A 24,010-nucleotide genomic window follows, 5' to 3' on the forward strand; every position below is an offset into this window, starting at 1 on the left:
CCCTGGATGGCCTTAAACTCACAGCCTCCTGCCTCAGTTTACCAAGTGCTGGGATTACAGGTGCATACCACCACACTGAGCCGTGTTTTTCTCTTAAAACAGTAATAGACTCCTGTTATATGTAATATGACTGGCTAACTGGACACGTGAAATATTTATGTATTTGTTAATTTAGCACAGTAGCCCTCAACCTGTGAGTCACTACCCCTTAGGGGTCAATTGACCCTTTACCAAGGGTCGCCTCAGAAAACGTCGGGAAACACAAATTTTACATTATGATTCATAACAGTAGCAAAATTTCAGTTATGAAATAGGAACAAAAATAATTTTGTGGTTGGGGTCACCACAGCATGGGGAACTGTATTAAAGGGTCGCAGCCTTGGAGAGGCTGAGAGCCACTGATTTAGCAATGCTTGCTCACCTCTTCTGCTGAGCCACCATACATATACTTTACGGAGAGGACAGTAAGACATGTAAAGAGGTTTACTTCTGTTGGAGTTCAGTGGGGCAAATACAAAACAAAGAAAACTAGACAGAAAAATGACAGGCACGTGTGACCGTCACCCACATAGATCTGTCAAGTATTCATTTGTAGTTGATGAGCTCAGTTGAGCTGTTCCTTTCGACACCTTAGAATTCCATGCTGATGTTATGTTCCATAATAACTTTTTAAAAAGCCTGGAGAGATAGCCCGGCTGTTGAGAGCACTGTCCGCCTTTCCAGAAGACCTGGGTTCAGTTCCCAGCACTCACATGGCGGCTCACAGCCACTGTAACTCCAGCTCCAGAGGACCTGAAACTTTCTTCTGGCATGTTAGGACACTGCACACATGTGATGCACAGACATACATGCAGGCAAAACACCCACACACATTAAACAAACAAACAAATAAGAAATGTATATCTTAAAAAAGAAAATAGCTGATATGGTCAGCTTTGTTTTTTGTACTTGTTTGTTTAAGCAACAAAAAAAGGAATGATACTTCTGTGCCGGCACTGTTTTAAATAAGTCCTTCTCCTTCGTTAGTGGATAGATATATGCTGCATGCCAGACAGTGGTAACTGACGGGAAGGAAAACGGAGAGGAGCAGAGAGTGAGCACGGTGCTGTTTGATTTGAGTGGACTGGGAAGAGGGCTTGGGCCTTCATACCACTTTCCTTCTTTTGTCTTGGGGCAGTTCAGCACGGGAATTTGCAAACACGAGATTTTTTTTATCTGTTGGAATCATTCACATGTTCATTAAGGAGCTACAGTGAGTTCCTACTTCTACCTCGTTCTAGGGGTGAGTGTATGGGTGTGCTTATGTGTGTCCAAGTGTGTGTGAGCACATGGACGTGTGTGTGTGTGTGTGTGTGTGTGTGTGTGTGTGTGTGTGTGTGGTGACACTCATGGAGGTTTGAAGTTAACCTCAGGAGGCTAGTCAGTCTTTCTTTCTTTCTTTCTTTCTTTCTTTCTTTCTTTCTTTCTTTCTTTCTTTCTTTCTTTCTTTCTGACAAGGTCTTACTATGTAGTCCTGGCTGGCCTGAAACTCTGAAACTTGCTATATAGACCAGGCTGGCCTCAAACTCACAGACATCCTCCTATCCTCATGCCTCTGCCTTGTGATCATGATGCCATGACCAGCCTCTTTTTTTTTAATTGTTTTATTATTTTATGTGTATTGGTATTTGGCCTGCACGACTGTCTGGATCCCCTGGAAGTGGAGTTACAGACAGTTGTGAGCTGGCATGTGGGTGCTGGGAATTGAACCTGGGTCCTCTAGAAAAATAGCTAGCACTATTAACCACTGATGCATCTCTCCAGCCCCGCCCCCTTTATAAGACATTTCTCATTGGTCTGAAGCTGGACAGTTAGGTCAGGCTGACTGGCCAGTGAGCCTTGGGTATCTTCCTGTCTCCCCCTCTCCAGCACTGAGATTGCAAATGTGCACCACGCCTGCCCAGATTTTCACCTGGATTCTCAGATTCAGTCTTGGGTCCTCATGTCTATAAGGCAAGCACTTTACTGGCTGAGCCATCTCCCTGGCCTGGTCCTTGTTTGTTTGTTTGTTGTGTTTTTTTAAAGATGTGTTTATATGTATGAGTGTTCTTTAAGTTTGAATGTTTGTGCACTACTTGTGTGCAGTGCCCTTGGAGGCCAGAAGAGGGCATCAGATACTTTAGAACTATAAGTACAGCTGGTTGTGAGTCATCGTGTGGGTGCCGAGACCCAAGCCCAGGTCCTCTGGAAGAGCAACGAGTGCTCTCAGCCACTTAGCCATTTCTCCAGCCTGGTCCTGTTCCTCTCTGAGAAAGATTGCTGCCCAAACCCTGCCCTTCACTCCTCTGTTTGGCTTCCATATGCGTACGGCATCCTTTCCCACCATCCCTTTGCCCTTCTTCCAAAATCATAAGCTGATATTGTTCTGATCGGGAGACAGTCCTAAAAAAAAAAATACACAGCTGTCATCCAGATGTTTGACAAGGAAGTAGAATTGCTCTTCTGTCCCAGTTTTCTTCTGGTAAACTCACACCCACTGAAATCTGTTGTCTTGGGAAATCTCACCATTGTCCCAGCACTAAAGGCCGAAAACCCCAAATTAAACCATGTGTCGTTCAAGTGTTCTATAGCAGCACACTCTAAAATAGATAACCAGCACCCACCCCACTCCTCATTGCTGGCTGACTGACTTGTCCCATAAATAGCTCAGTGTTACTTGACCAGACCGCCACTGATCTCAGAGAGGGATCCTTGTTTCCTGGCACATGTGTGCACTCTGGTAGTCAACAAAACCCAGGTCCAGAGCCCTGGGCCATGGCTGTAACGCAGTCCTGAGGAGAATTGTGAAAATCAGTAGCTAAACCGTTTTTAGGTGGGATTCAAGATGCCTGGTCCCACATTACCAAAAGCAGCATTAGAAGAAGATCTGGTTTTCATGTCTTCTTCATATAACGTAGCTTCTTCAGTCTGGGGAATCCCAGAAGGTCTCTGCCAAGTGTGTTCAGTCCTTCGGTTTGTCTGAAAAGGGTTCTAGTAGTTTCATAAATCCATTTCCTGAAGCTTATTTTCATTGGTGATATTTGTTCTGGTTTTGGTGTTGTTACTTTAAAACAGTCTCAGGAAGCCCAAGTTGGCCTTGAACTCTTGATCCTCCTGCCTTCACCTCCTAAATTCCAGGATTATACGCACGCGCCACCACAAGAACAAGTTTAAAACAAAAACTTACTATTGCTGAAACTAGTGGCAGGTGAAACTTGAGTTCGAGGCCAGCCTGGTCTATAATCCAGGACAGCCATGGCTGTTACACAGAGAAACCCCATCTCATAAAATCAAAAATAAAAAAGGAAGCTGTCAAGTTTAAGTCCTACCCCGACTACAGAGTGAGTACATAGTCAGCCTAGACAGTGGAGTGAGACACTGTCTCCAAATAAAGTACAAAGAGGTCTGGGCCGTAGATCAACTGTGGAGCACTTGCCTGGCGTGGTCAAGGTCTGAGCTTCAATCTCCACTGCAAAAGTAACGACAAACCCCACCAAAAGCCTACCTACTCCTCGCCAGTAGACTACAACAGTCCATTCTTACTGCTCTTAGTTGACGTATATTGTTTTTGTGTTGGACTGTACATGCTGTAATTTAACAGAACATTGTTCTACAAGTCCCATAGCAATAACTCCAAGGGTGAACGTTAGGGAGCTTGGCAAGATAAGCCTGTGCTCTGAGGGGCATGGCTGCAGAACTGACGGAGATAACACTCGGCCTCAGTCTACTGTCCATATTTCCCCCCTCTTCCAGCTCCTTTGCACGTGGTAGCCTCTTCTTCCATCTCATAAAGCCCAAATCGGAAGCCCCGTTTCTGATCACTCTGCTAATCATTCATGATAGCTGTGGGAACCCTCCCTAGCACCCGTGGCAGTTTCCAACAAAAGTAAAGACCGGGGCTAGGATATCAAAGCTGTTGGCCCCGCCGTGCCTAAAACTGATTTTACCGTGTTGTCTTTTGCGCCACAGAAGTCAACGTTTCGTAGACCCATCTAGGGCCCCTTCCCATGGCCGCGCTGAGTGAGTGGCTGCATTTTTACAACAGTATAAAGCTCAAAGTCAGTTAGAGAATATCGTCCTGGGCGGGTGAGACGATGGTTTAGTGGGAAAAGGCAATTGCTGAGCAACCTGGCAACCCAGATTTGATCCCCAGAACCCACACAGAGGTGCAAGGACAGAACCGTCTCCATGAAGTTGTCCTCTGGCCTCTGCACATTCACCCTGGCACGTGCGCACCCACGCATGTCCCAGACAGTGGTGCAGAAGACAGGTTTTTTTTTGGTTTTTCGAGACAGGGTTTCTCTGGAGCTTTGGTGCCCGTTTTGGAACTAGCTCTTGTAGACCAGGCTGGCCTCGAACTCCCAGAGATCCGCCTGCCTCTACCTCCCGAGTGCTGGGATTAAAGGCATGCGCCACCACCGCCCGGCTCAGAAGACAGTTTTAAAGGGAGAAAGAACCCTGTACATATTTACTCCATTGGCTTTAATTTGGGGGGGGGACTGGAAACAAACAAACAAATCAAGGTCTTTGTTTAACAGGTGGTGAACCATGGCGATGTGGATACAAGCTCAGCAGCTCCAGGGCGACGCCCTCCATCAGATGCAGGCCCTGTATGGCCAGCATTTCCCCATCGAGGTGCGGCACTATTTATCCCAGTGGATTGAAAGTCAAGCCTGGTAGGTGAACAGCGTTTCTACATCACGTTTCAAGCACAAGGATACTGAACTTTGGTTAGAAAAATGTTATAACTGACCGGTTATATGTGTAACGCGGGCTTAGTGGTCCACACCTGTAACCCCGTGATCCTAACACCTTGAAGACTAGGACAGAGGGATTGCAAGATTCAGGCAAGCCTGAATAGCAGAGTGAGACCCTATCTGTGTGTGTTGGGCTGCGTATGTAGCTCAGTGGTGGCAAGCATGCATGAGACTCTGGGTTCGGTCCTTGGACCCGTCTCCCAGAAAAATGGTTTGAAAACTGTTTATGTAACTCAAGGAAAGGTGTTTAGCCTTCTCTTAGGTTTAGGGAGATAAAATACCTCTTGAATTTTAATCTCGGTTGTGTTTTAATTCTGTGTATATTCATGTGTCTGTATGTGGGTATATGTACACTTGAGGGCAGGTACATGGAGAGGTCAGAAAACAGCGTCAGATCCCAGATAACCTGGGCTTACAGGTGATTGTGAGCCCCCCAGTGTGAGTTCTGGAGTCTGATCTCAGGTCTGCTGGAAAAACAAGAAGCCCTCTTAAGCACACAGCCATACAGTCATACAGCCATACAACCATCTCTCCAGCCCCTGAACTTGCTTTTTTTTTTTTTTTTTGGACGGGGAGGTACGTTGAGATAATGTTTCTCTAAGAAACCCGGCTGTTTTGGAACTCATTATGTAGTCCAGGCTGACCTGGAACTCTCACCTGCCTCTGCCTTCCAAGTGCTGGAACAAAAGACATGCACCATGCCAACTTTTTTCCCCCCAAGGTAAGTTTTCACTGTGTAGTTCTGGGTAGCCTGCATTCATTATATAGACCCAACTAATCTTAGGCTCAAGATCAGCCCACCCTGGCTTCCCACACGCTAAGATTTATTTACTATGTAGACCAGGCTCTGATGCGAACTCACAGCGATCCACCTGCCTCTGCCTCCTGAATTCTGGGATTATTAAAGGCATGTGTCACTATACCTGGCTTGAAACATTCATGCCTTTAATTTATATGTACATATACAGACAAAATATTCTAAAATATTAGCAATGGGGCAAGATGACTCAGTGAGTAAAGGAACTTGCCATCAAGCCTGCTGTCCTGAATTTCGTCCTTAGAACCCTCTGGAGAAGAAAACTGAGCCCTGAAAGTTGTCCCCTGACCCCCTTGCTATTCTGTGGCATGCATGTTGTCACACACACAGTTTAAAAAAAAATACAAACAATGATTACATTTCAGTGTTGACTTAGCCCACATTTTTATCTTTACTTCTCAAATCATGCACTGCGTACTTGAGTTTTAAACTTGTTAGCTCGGTGTAACACATTCAGGGGCAAGGCATCTTACTTTGCAGTCCTGAGGCCAAGCTTCCCGCACAGAAGACGGCCTGTCTACCACCGAGCTGCCCCTCTGCCCTGCAGTACCCTCACTAACAACATTGAACACTAGCAGCCAGCTGCGCCTGGCAGCGCTCAGGGCAGGGAGCTTGCTGGTTGGCCCCAGGCTGTCAGTCAGTCTGATGTGTTCATCAGGCTAGCTGGGCTTTCACCAGGGTGTGCTCCTCTTTGACAGCTCCTAGAAGAGACCAATCCTAGTGCTGGTGGGAGAAAGTTGTCCATACCCACCGGTGATGTTGCCTTAGAGTAATTGCAACAGCTTGTTAGCAGAGTTCCGTTCAGAAACAAGCGTGCTGAAGGAAAGCAGTTTTCTAGGCAATTAAAAAAAATCCCAGCTTCATGTAATTAAGAGGGAAAACCTGACTAAATATGAGAACAGCAAACACAAATAGGTTAGTGTTTTTCCTCTTCTTTTCTGTTGTAATGATTTGGAGGATTTAAGAAAACATTAGTAGGAAATTTCTGTTCCTTTAATATCTCATTTAGACCCTGGAGATGGGATGTAGGACAGTGGTAGAGCATTTGTCCAACAAACACCAGGACCTGACCCAACACGACAAGAAAACAAAACAAAGCTTTCATTTATTTGAGTACATAGTGCATGTCTGTAATCCCAGCCACTCAGGAGGCTGAGGCAGAGGAATTACTCAAGCCCAGAGAGTCCCAGCAGTCCTAGGCAAATCACTTCCCTCTAGCAGACCTCCCGGGTAGTCCTCTTACTGAGGAAGCTTTGAAAGGTTTGTGTTGTTGTTAAGGAAAACCTGGATTTTAGATAGTTTTTGTTTTTCATAAGAAAATGAAGATATGTTCCAGGCGGTGGTGGCACATACCTTAATCCCAGCACTCGGGAGGCAGAGGCAGGTGGATCTCTGTGAGTTCACAGCCAGCCTGGTCTACAGAGTGAATTCCAGGACAGCCAAGGCTACACAGAGAAACTCTGTCTTGAAAAACCAAAAAATAGCCGGGCGATGGTGGTGCATGCCTTTAATCCCAGCACTCGGGAGGCAGAGGCAGGTGGATCTCTGTGAGTTCGAGACCAGCCTGGTCTACAGAGCTAGTTCCAGAACAGGCTCCAAAGCCACAGAGAAACCCTGTCTCGAAAAAAAAAAAAAAGAAAGAAAGAAAGACCAAAAAATAAAAGAAAGATATCAATGAAGAGTTTCTACCTTTGCGTATTGAAGCTGTCGTGAAGTCTTGTCATAGGTCATAGGTTATAGGTCACAGTTGAGTTCAAATTGAGGGCCAGACTACTGAATTCTGCTCAGAGACTGGACCCTAGGTTTCCAGTCCAAACGGAAGTGTAAGACTGACCCTTCAATCCTTCTAGACTTTCATTTACTACCTGTCTTATTCAACACATAGAGCATACATATCTAAAATCGGCTTTTGTCACTGCCTCTCCAGACGGGTGGTCTCTGCTGACACTGTCTCAGGCTCCTGTGCACCCGTGCACAGCTCTGCCTGCCATCAGCCACTCATTAACTGCAGGGATTTGCGGGTGGCCGTCTCTTAGCTGCCACTGGCCCTCTTCCCTGGCTCTGGACCTGGTCAACAGTAATTAGATACTGTTTCAACGTGACAGCTGTTTGGTTTCTCAGGTGCTAAGTCACTTGAGTATTGCCCAGTAGCAATTGTTGCCTAACATGTAGACAAAAATTTTAAAAGGAAAAAAAAAACAGATAAGGAGGAAGTGAGCCCAGCCCTTGTCACCAGTTGAATAGCCAGGCGCTGGACTGGCTTCTCACCTTCGCTGGACGCGCTAGCATTGCTTCCGAGCCCCACGTGCGCTGCGATGACAGATATTTCTCATGGGTGCGAATGCTTGTAGGCACCTTCTGCCTTGATGCCTCCTTTCCAGAGTCCCTTACAGAGGGTGGTAATTAGGGGCCTGGAACCAGCTGAGGCTGGAAAGGACACGCAGACCCTGACCTTGTGCCCCTAACACCCCGGAGCTGGAACTATAAACCAGAAGTTAACAGACCCCTTATTCCCTTCAGAGTGCAGAAAGAAACCTTTCCCCTTCGTTCCTAGGAGGCAAGTGGGTTAATGCCAGAATGAAGGGAAGGAGAAAGGGGACTATTGGTTTTTTATTTGTTTATTAAAGGGAGGTCGTCAGAGTAGAGCAATGTAGACATGTAGCTAATGTGTCCTGGCATGTTTCTTAACACAGCTGAACAGTAGGAAGAAATCATGTTTCAGGCTCACGCCTATAGTTCCAGAACTCGGGAGGTTGAGGCAGGACACTTTTGAGTCCCTGGCCCAAAAGGAAAAAAAAAAGAAGAAGAAGCAGCCCCAGAAAACAAATGTAGTATGTAGAGACTGCATGTGTGCAGGCTCCTGTGCATGTATGTATACAGATTGTGTAATTTTTTTCCCCTAGGGACTCAATAGATCTTGATAATCCACAGGAGAACATTAAGGCCACCCAGCTCCTGGAGGGCCTGGTGCAGGAGCTGCAGAAGAAGGCAGAACACCAGGTGGGGGAAGATGGGTTTTTGCTGAAGATCAAGCTGGGGCACTATGCCACGCAGCTCCAGGTGGGTGCAAATGCCGACAACACTTGGGCCCTGTCCCTTTGAGGACTTCTCCCTTCCTTCTGTAGACATGTATGTTCTGATCTCCAACCCAGCACCATACAATTATGTGTTCCCTGCTTACGGTTCTGATTGGTTTTGTGGTCATGGCGTTACCTTCTGAGAAAGGAGTCTCACTGTGAGGCTGGAGAGTTGGTTCTGTGGTTAAGAGCACTTCCTGCCTGTCATAGGGTTATTATCGCTGTGATGAAACACGGTGAACGAAAGCAGTTTGGGGAGGAAAGGGTTTCTTTGGCTTACACTTCCACATCAGTGTTCATCATTGGAGGAAGTCTGGACAGGGATTCAAACAAGGCGGGAACCTGGAGGGGAGCTGATGCAGAGGCCATGGCAGAATGCTGCTTACTGACTTGCTCATCATGGCTGCTCAGCCTGCTGTCTTATAGCTCCCAGGACCCCCAGCCTAGGGATGGCCCCACCCACAATGGGCTGGGCCCTCGCACATCAATAACTAATTAAGAAAATGCCCTACAAACTTGCCTACAACCCAGGCCTATGGAGGCATTTTCTAAATTGAGGCTCACTCCTCTTTGATGACTCTAACTAGTGTCAAGTTGTCACAGAACCAGCCAGCACACTGCTCTTCCAGAAGATCTGAGTTCAGTTCTCAGCACCCACATCAGGGGACTCACAGTTACCTGTAACTCCAGCTCCAGGGGCTTAGATACCCTCTTCTGATGGCTTTAGAAGGTCATGCACCCACCAACATGTGACATACAGATACACATAAATAAAACAGAAAATAAAATCTTTATTTAAAAAAAAAAAGCCTCACTATTTAGCTCAAGTTGGCCACCAACTGGAATCTTCCTGCATCAGTCCTGGCTCCAGCCCCAGTGTGGGTTCCAGGTGTGTGCCACTCCCAGCCAGGAGTTTACTCCCTCCTTTAACTTTTTTTTAAAAATAATTTTGAATATACAAAAAGTTGCAGCAGTCGTACAAAGAGTCCTCTGCATAGATGAGCTCAGATGCACCTGTTGCCAGCATTTGCATTAACCATCTCTCTCTCTCACGTCCCTGTCTCTCTTCATTTCCCTCCCTCCCTCTCCCTCTCCCTCTCCCTCTCCCCTTCCCTCTCCCCCTCTCTCTATCTCTCACACACACACACTATTTTTAGTTGACAGTAAATTACATGCATTATGACCACTGCCCTGAGCATTTCAGTGTGTGTGTTCTAAGAACATGAACCTTCCCTTACATGGTCACCATGCAGCTTTAGTGTGTTTACCATTCTCATATACTTTGACTTAATATTCTGACTCTGTGTCCATTTTGTCAGCTGGCTCAGAAATGTCCTTTAGGGTATTTTCCACTCTGCCGTCCAGGACCCCGTCCAAGATCACATATTATACCTAGTTGTCACATCTATTTAAGGTTTTGTTTGGTTTGGTTGTGACTTGTTTTTGAGACAGGATCACCCATTGTAGTTCATGCTAGTCTTAAACTTGAAGCAACCCATCTTCCCCTCACTGTGATAGCAATTCTGATTATAACTGACAGGAAGTTTCAGTGTCCTGTCTCTTGTCTGCTGCAGCCTTTTAAAAACTTGCCCATTTCCAAGAACATCGCAGTAGTGCTTTAGGCATTAAGATTCGGAACATAAAACAGCCTTACCTTTTCTCTGTAATTGCATTTTCCATGATGTCTTTTTCTCATTCCTGCCCATATGGGAGGAACAGCAACTGCCATGGCTCCAGCGTCACCACATCTCCGTCATGAGTGCTCCCTGTCCTGAGTCGGGTTAACTCATAGCACAGAGTGGAACAAAGTGATGTCTGCTGTTGTCTTCTTTCAGAACACGTACGACCGCTGCCCCATGGAGCTGGTTCGCTGTATCCGGCACATTCTGTACAACGAACAGAGACTGGTTCGAGAAGCCAACAATGTGAGTTCCCATAGGTGTGGGGGCTGGGGAGCCCTTTTTGTTCCGTTCCCCTTTGGACCCCACTTAGTCGAGTTGACCCAGGGTGCACTCGTGTCTCTTTAGGGAGCTGATCTTAGATCTGTAATTCAATAAGAATACAGCCATAACTCAGGGTGAACCTGGTGCAAAATAATTTAACCCCAAGGAAATCATTTTTGTGTTGAAGCATGCTCACATTCAGGTGCAGATCCTTAGGAGAAATTTCTCCACTCCCTCTGGGCCAGCGGCTGAAGGGGTGGGTCATCCCTAGTCACTTACACAGCCAGATCCACAGAGGCCTTGTGAGCGCCTCCCCCATAACTTCATCTGAGGGGCTTCAGGGTACCTTTGAGAAGTGTGGCTTCATGCACGGTGGAAGCAAATGACCGCATCGCCAGCAAGTCCTGAAATAGACGCAGACCATGTGTTTTCATCTTAGCCACAGTCATGGCATTGAGTCAGTGAATGAATAAGGAATTAGGGGTCACAATCGCCAGTAAGAAGACCTGGGTGACGTGTGGAGTTCCAGTCTCTCAAGGAGTCAGGAGCATCCTGTGTGGGATGTATGTATGTATGTATGTATGTATGTATACTCCGGTGGAGGCCAAAGCTGAAGCATGTTTTTACCATGAAGGTATCTTGCAAGTCACCTGTCTCCCCACACTTTCCATTCGACCCCAGCTCTCACACATGGCATTTGTGATTTCTTCTGACCTCAGATTTAATTTTGGCAGTCTTAACCTCACCTAAGGATTAAGACCGAAGACTCCCTTACACCCTAAATCTCCCCATCTTTCCCTAGGGGAGCTCTCCAGCTGGAAGTCTTGCTGACGCCATGTCCCAGAAGCACCTTCAGATCAACCAGACGTTTGAGGAGCTGCGCCTCATCACACAGGACACGGAGAACGAGCTGAAGAAGCTGCAGCAGACCCAAGAGTACTTCATCATCCAGTATCAGGAGAGTCTGCGGATCCAAGGTGAGGCCCGCATCACAGTCCACATTGCTCTGGGGATGGGAGGGAGGTCTAGGAGCACGCTCTGAGGAAGCAGAAGAGAACCTGGTTCCATCCTGAGCCTTGCCTGTGTCTGAGTGAAATGGGGCCATTCACACAGAAGAACTGGAAGGGTGAGGTTTGAGGAGGGAGGGCACACGGCCCCTGACGGGGAGAGTGGGAGGTTTCACTCAGGCTTCCTGTACTCAGGAATTTGGGGTGGCCATAGAAGGTGTTTCCTTGGAAGAAGGCATTCACAGTTTAATAAATAGTATATAGAGGGCATAATGCATTGGAGGGGGTAAGCATTTTATAAATGCAGCCTTGCCGAGCCCCATTTAGGGGCTCAGAGTGCAGCTCAGCAATAGAGGGTTTGCCAAGCGTGTGTGCGGCCCTGACCTCCATCCCAACACTGAAGGAGCTCTATTTGGGGTGCCCACCGTGCAGTGTTCTCTGAGGTTCTTCAGGCCCTCCTGTGCCCCATATGCCCTACGGACAGTGTTCCCTAGCCTTTGTTCTGGGGCTAGCAGAAACTGAGAGTTCTCCTAGGGGTATGGAGTCTCTTCTTCTTGACCCCATAGGGAACATTAACACTTTCTTCTCCTTGCCTGAATGTGTGTTTCAGACTCTCAGAGGGGGCGGGAGTGATGGCTCATGTGGTTAAGAGCACTGCTGCTCTCACAGAGGACCAGGGTTTGATTCCCAGAATCCACTTGGTGTCTCAAAACCATCTGTAACTCTAGTTCCTCTGTGGGCACCAGATATGCACATGAGACACGGACTTACATGTAGGCCAAACATTAATACACATAAAATAAAATAAATCCAAGAACAATTTTGAAAAGTAAGAACCTCAGAAGACTTTTTGTCCCCATGCCGCCAGGCACATAGCCTGTGTCTCCTAAGGACGTGTGTGAGGACCACAGCATGTCACTGTGTTGACATTATTTACTGACTCCCAGGCTTTCCAGATTGTAGTCGTTGAGAAAGAACCACGTCTTTTAGTTCTGTACCCCGAGGCCAGCATAAATTATAGTTGTGGGTTTGCCCTAGCTGTCTAATGTTGCTTTTGTCCGTCCCAGCTTGTGTGTCCCTAGAGCAAGGACCAGGTCAGTGTGACATGGTTCTCAAAGGCCAACCAGGAACTTAAATGAGGCCTGTCAGTGTGTACAAATTCTTAGCAAGACCCGAGGAAGGATGCTGAGCTGCTCAAGGGTCAAAGGAGGAAACAGTAATGCCAGCATTCGGGGTCCTTTCTGGACATGGAGTGGGGAAAGGAAGGGTTGCGAGCAGTGGTAACCGGCCCTGGACAGACGCTCTTTCTGTGACTCTGTACCCTGCTGTGTCTCGGGATCTGTCCATATCTATTGAGAGGTGAGGATGTAGCTCAGTAGGGAGAGGGCTTGCCTGGCATTCGCCAAGTCCTGGGTTCGATCCCCAACATACATAAAAGAAGGCATGGGAGCATTAGTCTCACAGCAGCCCCTTGAGCTGTTGTCAGGGTTCTTCCTTTCTAGATGGGGGACGAGGGCACAGGAGAGAAAAGAATCAGCCTAAGTTCATGCAGCTGGTAAACCATGGGGCCACTCGAACACAACGCCCTGTGAGATGCCCTGTTTGTGGTGAACGGGAGGCAGGCACAACCGAGGACTTGCTTCCCTATCGAGCACCTGTTTCCAGCCCGGGCGAGGGTATCTGATCAGAGAGGCTAGAGACTGTCTTCTGAGAGAGCCCCTTCATCATGAGTCTCCCCAGGTTAATTGGAACGGACTTACTGTCATGGGGTGTCTGACCCTGAGCATGGGAAATCCTCCAGACTTCCCACCAGACACAAGAGATGATGGTGGTGGGTGTCCTGTCCCCTCCTCCAGCTCAGTTTGCCCAGCTGGCCCAGCTGAACCCCCAGGAGCGCATGAGCCGGGAGACAGCCCTCCAGCAGAAGCAAGTGTCCCTGGAGGCCTGGCTGCAGCGGGAGGCACAGACACTGCAGCAGTACCGTGTGGTTAGTGCATCCTGCATCCCTCTGCCCCCGGGAGGGAGCTCTGTCACCTGAGATTCAGGGTGCCTGGTAGGGCGCAGAGCCAAGATGAGAACAATCCCCTTTTTCCTGGGGTACACGTGAGGTGGAGCAGGTGGAGAGGGCAGGGTCAAGCCCTGGGTTCTAGGCCAGGCTCTATGGGCTGCTCCCCAGAGCCAGAAGGCCGCTGTGTCCTCACGCAGGAGCTGGCTGAAAAGCACCAGAAAACCCTGCAGCTGCTGCGGAAGCAACAGACCATCATCCTGGACGACGAGCTGATCCAGTGGAAGCGGCGGCAGCAGCTGGCCGGGAACGGGGGTCCCCCTGAGGGCAGCCTGGATGTGCTGCAGTCCTGGTGAGGGCGGGAGGTGGCCAGGGTGGGCAGGGGCTAGGGCAATGGTGCCAGCTGCCTTCTGTCCCTGTTGGCCCGAGCAGCAGGTTCCCACTGTCTGGGGCAGCTCTCACTTTATCAGTGTCTGGGCTCCTGATGGACTTGGCTCCTCAGACCTGTGCCACCTCCCCCAAGGGACAGCGCTGCCTTGGTATGGACAGGGCTACTCTTGAGCTCGCTGGTTCCAAGTTGGGGCCTCTGTGCCTGTGCAGGGCAGTGGTGACCAGTGCTAGCACCTTGGGGTGATGAGGGGAGTTTTGTTGTGGGGAACAGTGTCATGTGGTCTCCTCCTGGGCCTGTGCTGGAGCAGAGGTCACTGAGGGGTCCTGGGCTCCTTGCAGGTGTGAGAAGCTGGCTGAGATCATCTGGCAGAACCGGCAGCAGATCCGCAGGGCTGAGCACCTCTGCCAGCAGCTGCCCATCCCAGGCCCCGTGGAGGAGATGCTAGCCGAGGTCAATGCCACCATCACAGACATCATCTCAGCCCTTGTCACCAGGTGATTGCTGCCTCCTGGTCATGCTCAAAGGGACATGGCAGTTCCCAGGGGGTGGGCATGTTGAGACCCAGGAGCTGTCCAAACCCAGAGCTCTGCCCCAGTCCTGCTCCTCCACCTTCCCCCACCCACTGTGGCCCTCGTTCCTCTGCTGCTGTGACTGTCCTGGCCCAGTGTGTGTTGGGGACACTGCAGGAAGCACCGTGGGGTCCAGCCTCCCTCACACCTGTCTCCAATCTCCCATGTCCTCCAGGAAACAGAGGCCAGGCCCCTCCTCCTCTGCCTGTCTTCCTTCTCCCAGCAGGCCCCACAGGAAGGTCCTCCCCTCCTAGCTGACCTCCCAGCCATCTCCCCTGAGCCAGCATCCAGTCAACTGTCTGGTCCCTTGTGTCCCCTGCAGCACTTTCATCATCGAGAAGCAACCTCCTCAGGTCCTGAAGACCCAGACCAAGTTTGCAGCCACCGTGCGCCTGCTGGTGGGCGGGAAGCTGAATGTGCACATGAACCCCCCGCAGGTGAAGGCGACCATCATCAGCGAGCAGCAGGCCAAGTCCCTGCTCAAGAACGAGAGCACCCGCAAGTGAGTGTGCCTCAGTGTCCCCTCTTTGCACTCTACTCGGTCCTTGAGACGGAAGATAAAAATCTCCTTAATGTCTCATTCCTGTTTTCCCTCTTGCTCTTCTGTACCGTGTGTGTGTGAATATATATAATCTTATATGTGTGTTTTAATATATATATATATATATCATCTATATAATTAGATAGATGGATGGATGGTGTTGTTTCATTAGATAGGGACCTGTTGCTGAAAGTCACTTCCGTGCCTTGTTTCAGGAGCTCCGCTCCTCCTGCTGGCAGCTGCTCCTAGCAGCCCTCTTTGTTCCCAGCTCCAGCTTGCTCTCTGGACCTATGTCATCTGCAGCTTATTTTTATCTGATTTGCAGTGACTACAGCGGAGAGATCCTGAACAATTGCTGCGTCATGGAGTACCACCAAGCCACAGGCACCCTCAGCGCCCACTTCAGGAACATGGTGAGGACTTGAGAGAGGCACAGTGGACTGTCCCTCGGTGTCTTAGGCCTCTTCATCTCCTGCTTCTCCTTTGCAGTCCCTAAAACGAATCAAGAGGTCCGATCGCCGTGGCGCAGAGTCGGTGACAGAAGAGAAGTTCACAATCCTGTTTGACTCACAGTTTAGTGTCGGTGGAAATGAACTGGTCTTTCAAGTCAAGGTAAAGCCCTCTCTCCCTGTCAGCCTGTATGTGAGTGTGTGTGCAGTATGTATGCACTGCATGTAGTGTGTGTACACAGTATGCGTACATACGTACAACATCTGTGTGATGTGTATGTGCAGTGTGTATATAATGTGTATAGTATGTGAGTATACATAGTGTGTGTACAGTGTGTATATATATATATATCTTGTGCATGTTTATATAATGTGTATACAGTATTGTGCAATGTGTATATACCATGTATATATTCAATGTATGTACATGTATATATTGTGCATGTATATATAGTGTTTATAGCATATGCACAGTATATTGCAGTGTGTGTATGTACAGTGTACAATGTGTACAGTGTATGAGTATCCTATACACTGTGTTTTCATATAGTGTATGTTCACAATGTGCGCACATATTTGCAGGGTGGGTCTACAGTGTGTGTACCATGTGTGCAGTGTGTGAGATTGTATCTATGTATGCACTGTGTAGATTGTGTGCAGTGTGTGTATGCAGTATTTATGAGGTGTATATGTGCAATATGTGTGTGTATATAGTATATCTGTAGTGTGCAATGTGTGTTTGTGCAGTATATATACCACATATCTTTGCATGCTATTTATATGCCAAAAGAATTATGACCTCATAGTAGCTTCCTTTTTATTGTTGATAAGTGGGAAATGGAGAGACCCTTATCCTTAGAGCTATTATGTTCTCATTCTCTTTAGGCTCAAACAATATCAAACTATAATAGATAGGAAGACGCCTGAAAAATGATCACAGGAAACCACTCAGTGTGAATTTAAGAAAAGATCAGAGTTGGAGTTTTTGTGGTTGTAGTTTTATATTTGCTTATTTAGTGGGTTGGGTTTTGTTTGTTTGTTTGAAATATGGTCTTACTGTGTAGCTCAGACTAGCCTAAAACTTACCGGGTAGCCTAGGCTTGCCTCGAGCTTAAAGTCCTGCCTCAGTGTCCAGACCTGGAATTGCAAGTGTGTAGAAATATCTCCTTACCCTTTCTCTGTGAGTAAATTGTCCCGTCATTCAGAATATCTAAAAACTTCATTTATAAAATACCTACAATTCCAGCTAGGTACTGTGGTACATACTTGTAATCCTAGCCTTTGCCTGGCTAAGGCAGAATCAAGAGTTTAAAATCAAGCTGGGCAGTGGCAGATGCAGACAGATCTCTGTGAGTTCCAGGACAGCCAGAGCTATAGAGCAAGTTCCAGGACAGCCAGAGCTACACAGAGAAATTCTGTCTTGAAAAACTAAAGAAAAAAAAAGAGTTTGAAATCATAGCTGAGCACGGCAGCAGTATAGCCTGAGAGTTGAAGCCAGCCTGGCCTGTATGACTTGAAGGAGTCCGCTGGCGGGTTAGAGAGACAGATGACTAGATTAACTAGCTTAGCCTCTGAAACGTGGGCCCCAGCTGTGCTAGCACCGTTCCAGGGCTTCAGTGCAGCACTGAGACTTGAAGGAAGGCACTGATCATGAAACCAGATAGAACAGGACGGGGCGAAAGTGACCAATGATGTGCCCAATCCTCTGTCTTCCAGACCTTGTCGCTCCCAGTGGTGGTGATTGTTCACGGCAGCCAGGACAACAATGCGACAGCCACTGTCCTCTGGGACAACGCCTTTGCAGAGCCTGTGAGTGGGTTCCTTGGTCCGAGGGTCTTCAGGTTCTCTCTCTCCCTCTGTGTCTGGCGGGCGGGGCATTTTCCTCAGGAAACAGAACAGGAAATGTGGAATGAGGAAGGACTTGATGTCCAGTCAGAGTTTAAATTCAGGCTCAACCCCGTTCTGTAGTGACCAAGGGAAACTGATTTGGCCTAGAAAGGCTCAGCGGAGCTGCAGTTTGCATGCAGCTTGTACTTGCAGCTGCACCCCAGACTGCATTGTGCTCCACAGCGCTGTCTTAAGGCTAAGCTCAATAACACAGGCGATGCTTAGCAAATACTTCAGTCCTCAGAGCAAGCCTGGATGGTTTGGAGACCCCTAGGCCCTTCCTAGAGTTTACTTTAGCCGGGAACTTGTCTCAGTCATTTGCCGGTAAGTGAGGATGACATTCAACACTCCTCCCAGGTCTCATGTTCTATGTTCATCCCAGGTTTCATGAAGAACGACATGCTTTGTCTGAGGGACAGATTGCTGTGGACTTAAGCACCCCCAAAACACAGAATTTCACTAGCATGCTAACAAGGATTTGTGCTCTCTCTGTCTCCCCCTCCTTCCCCCACTGCCTTCCTCCCTCTCCCCTTCTCTCTCTCTCCCTCACCCCTCCTTTCTTTTTTTCTTGAGACTCTGTCTCATGTAGTATCCCAGGCTGGTGTTAAATTCACTATACAGCAAAGAACCCCTGACCTTGTCTCTTCCTGAGCCAGGATCACCCGCATTCACCAACCACACCCCCCCCTTTTTTTATGAAGTACTGGGAATAGAACCCAGAGCTTCGTGCTTGCAAGGCAAACACTATCAACTGAGCTATCCCTAGCCCATGATGAACATTTTCAAAACATTTCCATGAGCAGAGATCTGTATTGCATTTCTCCTGTAGAAGTGAATTTACAGAAGCATGATAAAAGGATTGTTGTTGCCGGGCGGTTGTGGCATACGCCTTTAATCCCAGCACTTGGGAGGCAGAGGCAGGCGTATCTCTGTGAGTTCGAGACCAGCCTGGACAGCTTCCAGGACAGGCTCCAAAGCTACAGAGAAGCCCTGTCTCGAAAAATAAAAATAAAAAAAATTTAAAAAAGGATTGGTGTTATTCCCCACATCAAAGTTTGTTCTTCTCCAGTGTGTTATGCGAGACTCTTGACTCTCCAGCTGTTGTCTTTAGAGAACCATGCTTTATTGCAATAGCAGGGTTTTTATGAGATTCTTCTCTGTGTGTGCTGCAAACCCAGAGTTTAGCCTCTTGAAAAAGGCCGCTGCACAGTGCCTTCATAAACCTTCTGGGTTAGATTGCTTCATTTCTGTCCCTGCTGTCCACAGAGCTCTCTGTAACCTTGACATGCCCTGCAGTGTGTTAGGGTATCTTGCCCAAATAATATGAATTTTTCCATTTCTAGTTAAAATAATGACTAAGGTATCTTAAAACTAGCTATTTAAAAATAAATGCTTAACGCTTGACATGGTGGTACACCTTTAATCTCAGCTTAGCACTTGGAAGGCAGAGGCCAGCCTGGTCTACGTAATGAGTCCCAGGCAATTCGGTTTACATAATGAGACCCTGTCTCAAAATAAATAATAATAAATAATGAATACAGAGATTTGAAGAATGGCTCAGTCAGGAAAGTGCTTGTTTCACAAGCATGAAAACTAAGTTCGTGTTTCCTAGAAGCTATGTAAAAACCCAGTGTGGCTGCTCTTGGTTGTAATCCCAACTCTGGGCAGGCAGGGACAGGAGGCTCTCTATAACTCACCGGCCAGATAGTCTCACCATATGATATCTGAGCTCCAGACTCCGAGAGAAATAAGGAAGGCACTGTATGCCAACCTCTGGCCTCCACGTAAATGTGTATGCACACACAGGAGCACCTACATACAATAAAATACATATGCTCTCCCAGGTGGTGGTGGCACACGCCTTTAATCCTAGCACTCAGGAGGCAGGGACAGGTGGATCTCTGTGAGTTCGAGGCCAGCCTGGATCTATAGAGCAAGTTCCAGAATAGGCTCCAAAGCTACAGAGAAACCCTGTCTCAAAAAAAACAAAAGCAAAAAAATACATATATGCTACTGGGATTTTATTCTGCACAAATATTATGGGTGTGTTATGTAACAAGAGCAGTATGGCCTTGTTTGTCATAGCTGAGGATGGGAGGCTGATAGATGCCCATCCGTGGGACTTGGCAAATATTGGTCTTCTCTGTTGAAGAATATTTAGCAACCATAGAAGAAAGTGAAGAATTTTCCAGGCAGTGGTGCATCCCTATATTCTCAGCACCTGGGAGGCCCAGATAGGAGGACAGATGAACTCCAGGCCTGCCTGGGATACATAGCAAGACCCTCTCTTCAAAAAGCAGGAAAAGGAAAGGAAGATAAAAGATTTCTTTTTAATGCTTAATTGTCACATTAAGACTGTACATATTGCCGGGCGGTGGTAGCACACGCCTTTAATCCCAGCACTCTGGAGGCAGAGGCAGGCAGATCTCTGTGAGTTCGAGGTCAGCCTGGTCTACAAGAGCTAGTTCCAGGACAGGAACCAAAAGCTACGGAGAAACTCTGTCTCAAAAATCCAAAAAAAAAAAAAAAGACTGTACATATTTATGGCATACACGGTTACATTTTGATTTACACATACATCGTGTAATAATCGGGGTAAATAGCATATCCATCTCCTGAACATATATCATTTTCCTGTGCTAAGAACGTTGAGGGGCTAGAGAGACAGCTCACATGTTAAGAACAGTTACTGCTCTTGCAGAGTACCAGAGTTCAGTTTCCAGTACCCATGTCAGGCGGCTCACAACCCTCTTTAACTCCAGCTCCAGAGACTCTGAAACCCTCTTCTGGCCTCCATGATCACCTACATACACATACATATACATGCGCACACACAGACAAAAAAGGAAAAAACATAAAAGAAAAAAGCATTGGCGGTCCCCTAACCGGGCGTGGTAACTCACTTCTGTAATCCTGAATCCAGAAGGATCCGAAGTTGAAGGTCACCCTCAGCTATATAATTAATATCAAGTTCAAAGGGGAACTGGGAGATGGCTTAGTAAAATGCTTGCCATGTAAGTTGGAGACTTGAGTTGTTATATTTTATATGTATGAGTGTTTTGTCTGCGTGTACATACGTGCACCATGTTGTGCCTATATGGAGGCCAGAAGAGGGCATCAGATCCCCTGGAATTACAGATGATTATGAGCTGCCATGTGGGTGCTAGGAATCAAACTCAGGTCCTCTGCAAGAACAGTCAGTGTTCTTAATCACTTGAGCTATCTCTCCAGCCCCAGTAATGAATTAAAAAAAAGAAAGTAGAAATCTCCTGAGGAATGTCACCTGAGACTGACCTCTGGCCTCCACATGTGTGCTCCACCCCCACTCCCTCAGAAAGGGAAAGTAGAGCCGGGCAGTGGTGGCCTTTAATCCCAGCACTCGGGAGGCAGAGGCAGGTGGATCTCTGTGAGTTTGAGACCAGCCTGGTCTACAAGAGCTAGTTCCAGGACAGGCACCAAAGATACAGAGAAACCCTGTTTCAAAAAACCAAAAAGAGAGAGAGAGACAGAGAGAGAGAGAGAGAGAGAGAGAGACAGAGAGAGAGAGAGAGAGAGAGAGAGAGAGGAAGAAGGAGGAGGAGGAGGAGGAGGAGGAGGAGGAGGAGGAGAGGAAGGCAAGAAGGAAAGAAAGGAAGGGAGGAAGGGAGGGAGGGAGGGAGGGAGGGAGGGAGGGAGGGAGGGAGGGAGGGAGGGAGGGAAAGAGAGTCCCCTCTTCTGACTTTTTAGAAACAGTAACTGCAGTCACGTGCTGTGTGACGTGAGCACCTGACCACATTCCTCAGGCCTAATTGCACCTTTGTAACCCATTGACCAGTTGACTGGCTGGAATGAGAAGCAATTTATTAAAAGTTCATATGCTAACCTATTTATCAATAAAGTTGCCAACTGGAAAATTTCCACTCTTCCATGCCAAGTTGCTTCACTTGGAGCTAGAGTTCTTGGCAGGTGTCAAGGGCAAGAGTTACCCTTGCAGCCATGCATGTTGTGTGTGCCCATTCCTTCTGTGCTCACTTAGAAAACCAGTCTTGTTCTGCTTCTTTCTCTTTCTTTCTTTTTTTTTTTTTTTGGTATGGTGTCTCATGTAGCCCAGGCTGACCTCAAACTCTGTGTAGCAGAAAATGACCTTGAGCTCCTGACCTTCCTGGGTGCTGGGATCACGGGCAAAAGCCACCACTACTGTTTTCAATATCTAAACTTCCCATGAATCTAGACCATGAGCCACAACTTGGCAATGCTTTGTTCTGACGATGCTCATTAGGATCAGAGTCAGACTGCAGGGCTGGCAGCTCGCAAGCCAGCCCACAACACGGGGTGGCCTCTAGCTGTGTTGTATATGAGGACAACAAAGCAGAACCTTGTGTGTCTCTCGGAACTGGACATCCCACAAAAGTCTGACTGTGCTCAGGTCTAAGTCTTTCCAGCCATTGCTGCCTTTCTCCTGCTGCTTGAGAGAATCCGTCATGCAACTGTTCTCTCATGCTGGCTTCTCGCCCTCTCAGGGCAGGGTGCCATTTGCCGTGCCTGACAAGGTGCTGTGGCCACAGCTGTGTGAAGCGCTCAACATGAAATTCAAGGCCGAAGTGCAGAGTAACCGGGGCCTGACCAAGGAGAACCTGGTGTTCCTGGCTCAGAAACTGTTCAACAGCAGCAGCAGCCACCTCGATGACTACAACAACATGTCCGTGTCCTGGTCCCAGTTCAACCGGGTGAGCGGCCGGCCGCCAGTTGCTCTTACTTTAATCTTTCCACATGTTGGCCTGCTGGAGTTTCCCTGCCCTGGGCCCCTGTTCTTCATACCTTCTCACAAACTTTACCCCGAGTCATAGATGCATCTGTGCAGATGGATAGTTTGAGAGGCAGTGGGGCTCACACAGAGTCACACCTTTTCATGGTATAAGCCAGACCTTCCTTTATGAAGGAAACGGTGTAGCAAGCACTAGCCAAGCTCCTTCCCCAGCTCTGTACCAGCAGATGTGGAATGCCAGCTCAGGCTTCCAGGGGACCCGCAATCCCCTAGAAAAGGGTATGGACAGAGGATCCATTTCCTCTGGCATCTGTCAAATCTGTGATTGTATCTGGATCTTTGATTTTTCAGTTAAATTTCTCCCTCCACCCCCATATGTCCTCACCCCAGAGTTTCAGAGGCCCTTAATTCAGAGACTTTGTGGCTCCTGAGTCTTTTGAGTTGTTCTGTGCTCACAGCTACTCACATCAGAAGCAGGCCTCAGTGGCCTGTCTTTGCCATTGTGGTGAAGCCCCTGCCTCTCACAGAACCTGGTTACTGTACTTGGCTGATAACTACTGGGAGTGTGTGTGTGTGTGTGTGTGAAGAGAGAGAGAGAGAGACAGACAGACAGACAGACAGACAGATATGTCTTCATCTCTGTGGCTTTGTGTGATCTAATTCAGGTCAGATCTACAAGCCCACCCTGCATCTTGTTAAAGTATTGGCTGTGATTCATAGCAGGTCTGAGGTGGACCTGGGAAAATGTGCATTTCTCAGAATCTCCCGGGGGATGCTGGTGGTGTTTGTCACAGGCCACACGTCAGAAGGAGCACAAAGCAAGTCCACCAAATCTAGCTGGGGGTATAGCAGGGTTCCTGGGGGGTTGGTACCAGCACTGTGACTTTTACCTCTTGCTTCTTCCTTTCCTCTGTGGTCTGTCTTTGGAGCAGACCAAGAGGTGACCAGCTGGTGAAAGGCAGGCAGGTCTGGACGTTTGCATGCCTCTGACAGTGGAGATGTCTGTAAGCAGCCTGTGCTGCCTGTCTATAAGCACAAGCCAGGATCGGACAATCTGGGAAGTCGGAGCCACATCTGCCTTCCCCATCTCTTCCACGCACATTTTTATAGAGAATCTGAACAAAGGCAATAAACCAAGTCAAAGTTGAGCTTTCTTCTTGTGGTAGCAGGGTTCCCCAGGATTCAGTCTTGTCCTCTAGGCAGCTAGGTCCTCAGATCTCCGTCCTATCCTTCTGACAGTTGGTCCTCAGAGTCCAGCCTTATGCTTCCAAGATTCCTGTTCCTCCTCCTTGCCCTCTTGCTCTGTGTAACAGAGGGTGGGTTCACATACGCCAAGGCCACTGAGTCTTCTATACTTTCTAGATGGTGTCTAAATTTAACGTTAATTCAGAACAAGCCAATCTGTAGCAGGCTGTGTGTGGAGGATCTTTCTACAGAATACAGGGCCAGTATCTTTACAGCAAACTGTAAAGTGCCTCTGTCATCCATGCAACTGATCTTCCAGGGCTCACTCTGGTTTTCTTCCTGTTCACTGTTTTGTCTCCAACCAGGAGAATTTGCCAGGACGGAATTATACTTTCTGGCAGTGGTTTGACGGTGTGATGGAAGTGTTAAAAAAACATCTCAAGCCTCACTGGAATGACGGGTGAGCATCCCCATTTATTGCTTATTTTACGTATTTATTTTTATTATATGTTGTCAAGGTTGGTCTTGAGCTCAAGCAATCCTCCTGCCTCAGTGCCCCAAGAAGCTTGGGCTGCAATCATCTGTTAGTCAGTACTAGACTACAAGTTTTCTCTCTGGCA

At 47.9% G+C, this 24,010-nt stretch overlaps 1 protein-coding gene across 3 annotated transcripts in view; it reads left to right on the forward strand.

Moving 5' to 3' along the window:
* LOC142860024 (signal transducer and activator of transcription 5B) overlaps window positions 1-24,010 on the forward strand; it is a 69,376-nt gene that overhangs the window by 36,186 nt on the left and 9,180 nt on the right. For 2 of the 3 annotated variants that reach the window (XM_075990725.1, XM_075990726.1), the window contains exons 2-14: window positions 4,557-4,694; window positions 8,496-8,652; window positions 10,505-10,594; window positions 11,415-11,589; window positions 13,476-13,606; window positions 13,825-13,976; window positions 14,354-14,509; window positions 14,907-15,086; window positions 15,451-15,538; window positions 15,615-15,737; window positions 17,291-17,383; window positions 21,961-22,167; window positions 23,756-23,850. In XM_075990725.1, the coding sequence (XP_075846840.1) occupies window positions 4,567-4,694; window positions 8,496-8,652; window positions 10,505-10,594; window positions 11,415-11,589; window positions 13,476-13,606; window positions 13,825-13,976; window positions 14,354-14,509; window positions 14,907-15,086; window positions 15,451-15,538; window positions 15,615-15,737; window positions 17,291-17,383; window positions 21,961-22,167; window positions 23,756-23,850 (1,775 nt within the window). In that variant the 5' untranslated portion in view covers window positions 4,557-4,566. The remainder of the gene's footprint in view (window positions 1-4,556; window positions 4,695-8,495; window positions 8,653-10,504; window positions 10,595-11,414; window positions 11,590-13,475; window positions 13,607-13,824; window positions 13,977-14,353; window positions 14,510-14,906; window positions 15,087-15,450; window positions 15,539-15,614; window positions 15,738-17,290; window positions 17,384-21,960; window positions 22,168-23,755; window positions 23,851-24,010) is intronic. The other variant, XM_075990727.1, reaches the window with a different exon arrangement.

The sequence above is a fragment of the Microtus pennsylvanicus genome, chromosome 11 (genome assembly GCF_037038515.1).
Source record: "Microtus pennsylvanicus isolate mMicPen1 chromosome 11, mMicPen1.hap1, whole genome shotgun sequence".
In the NCBI taxonomy this organism is placed as follows: domain Eukaryota; kingdom Metazoa; phylum Chordata; class Mammalia; order Rodentia; family Cricetidae; genus Microtus; species Microtus pennsylvanicus.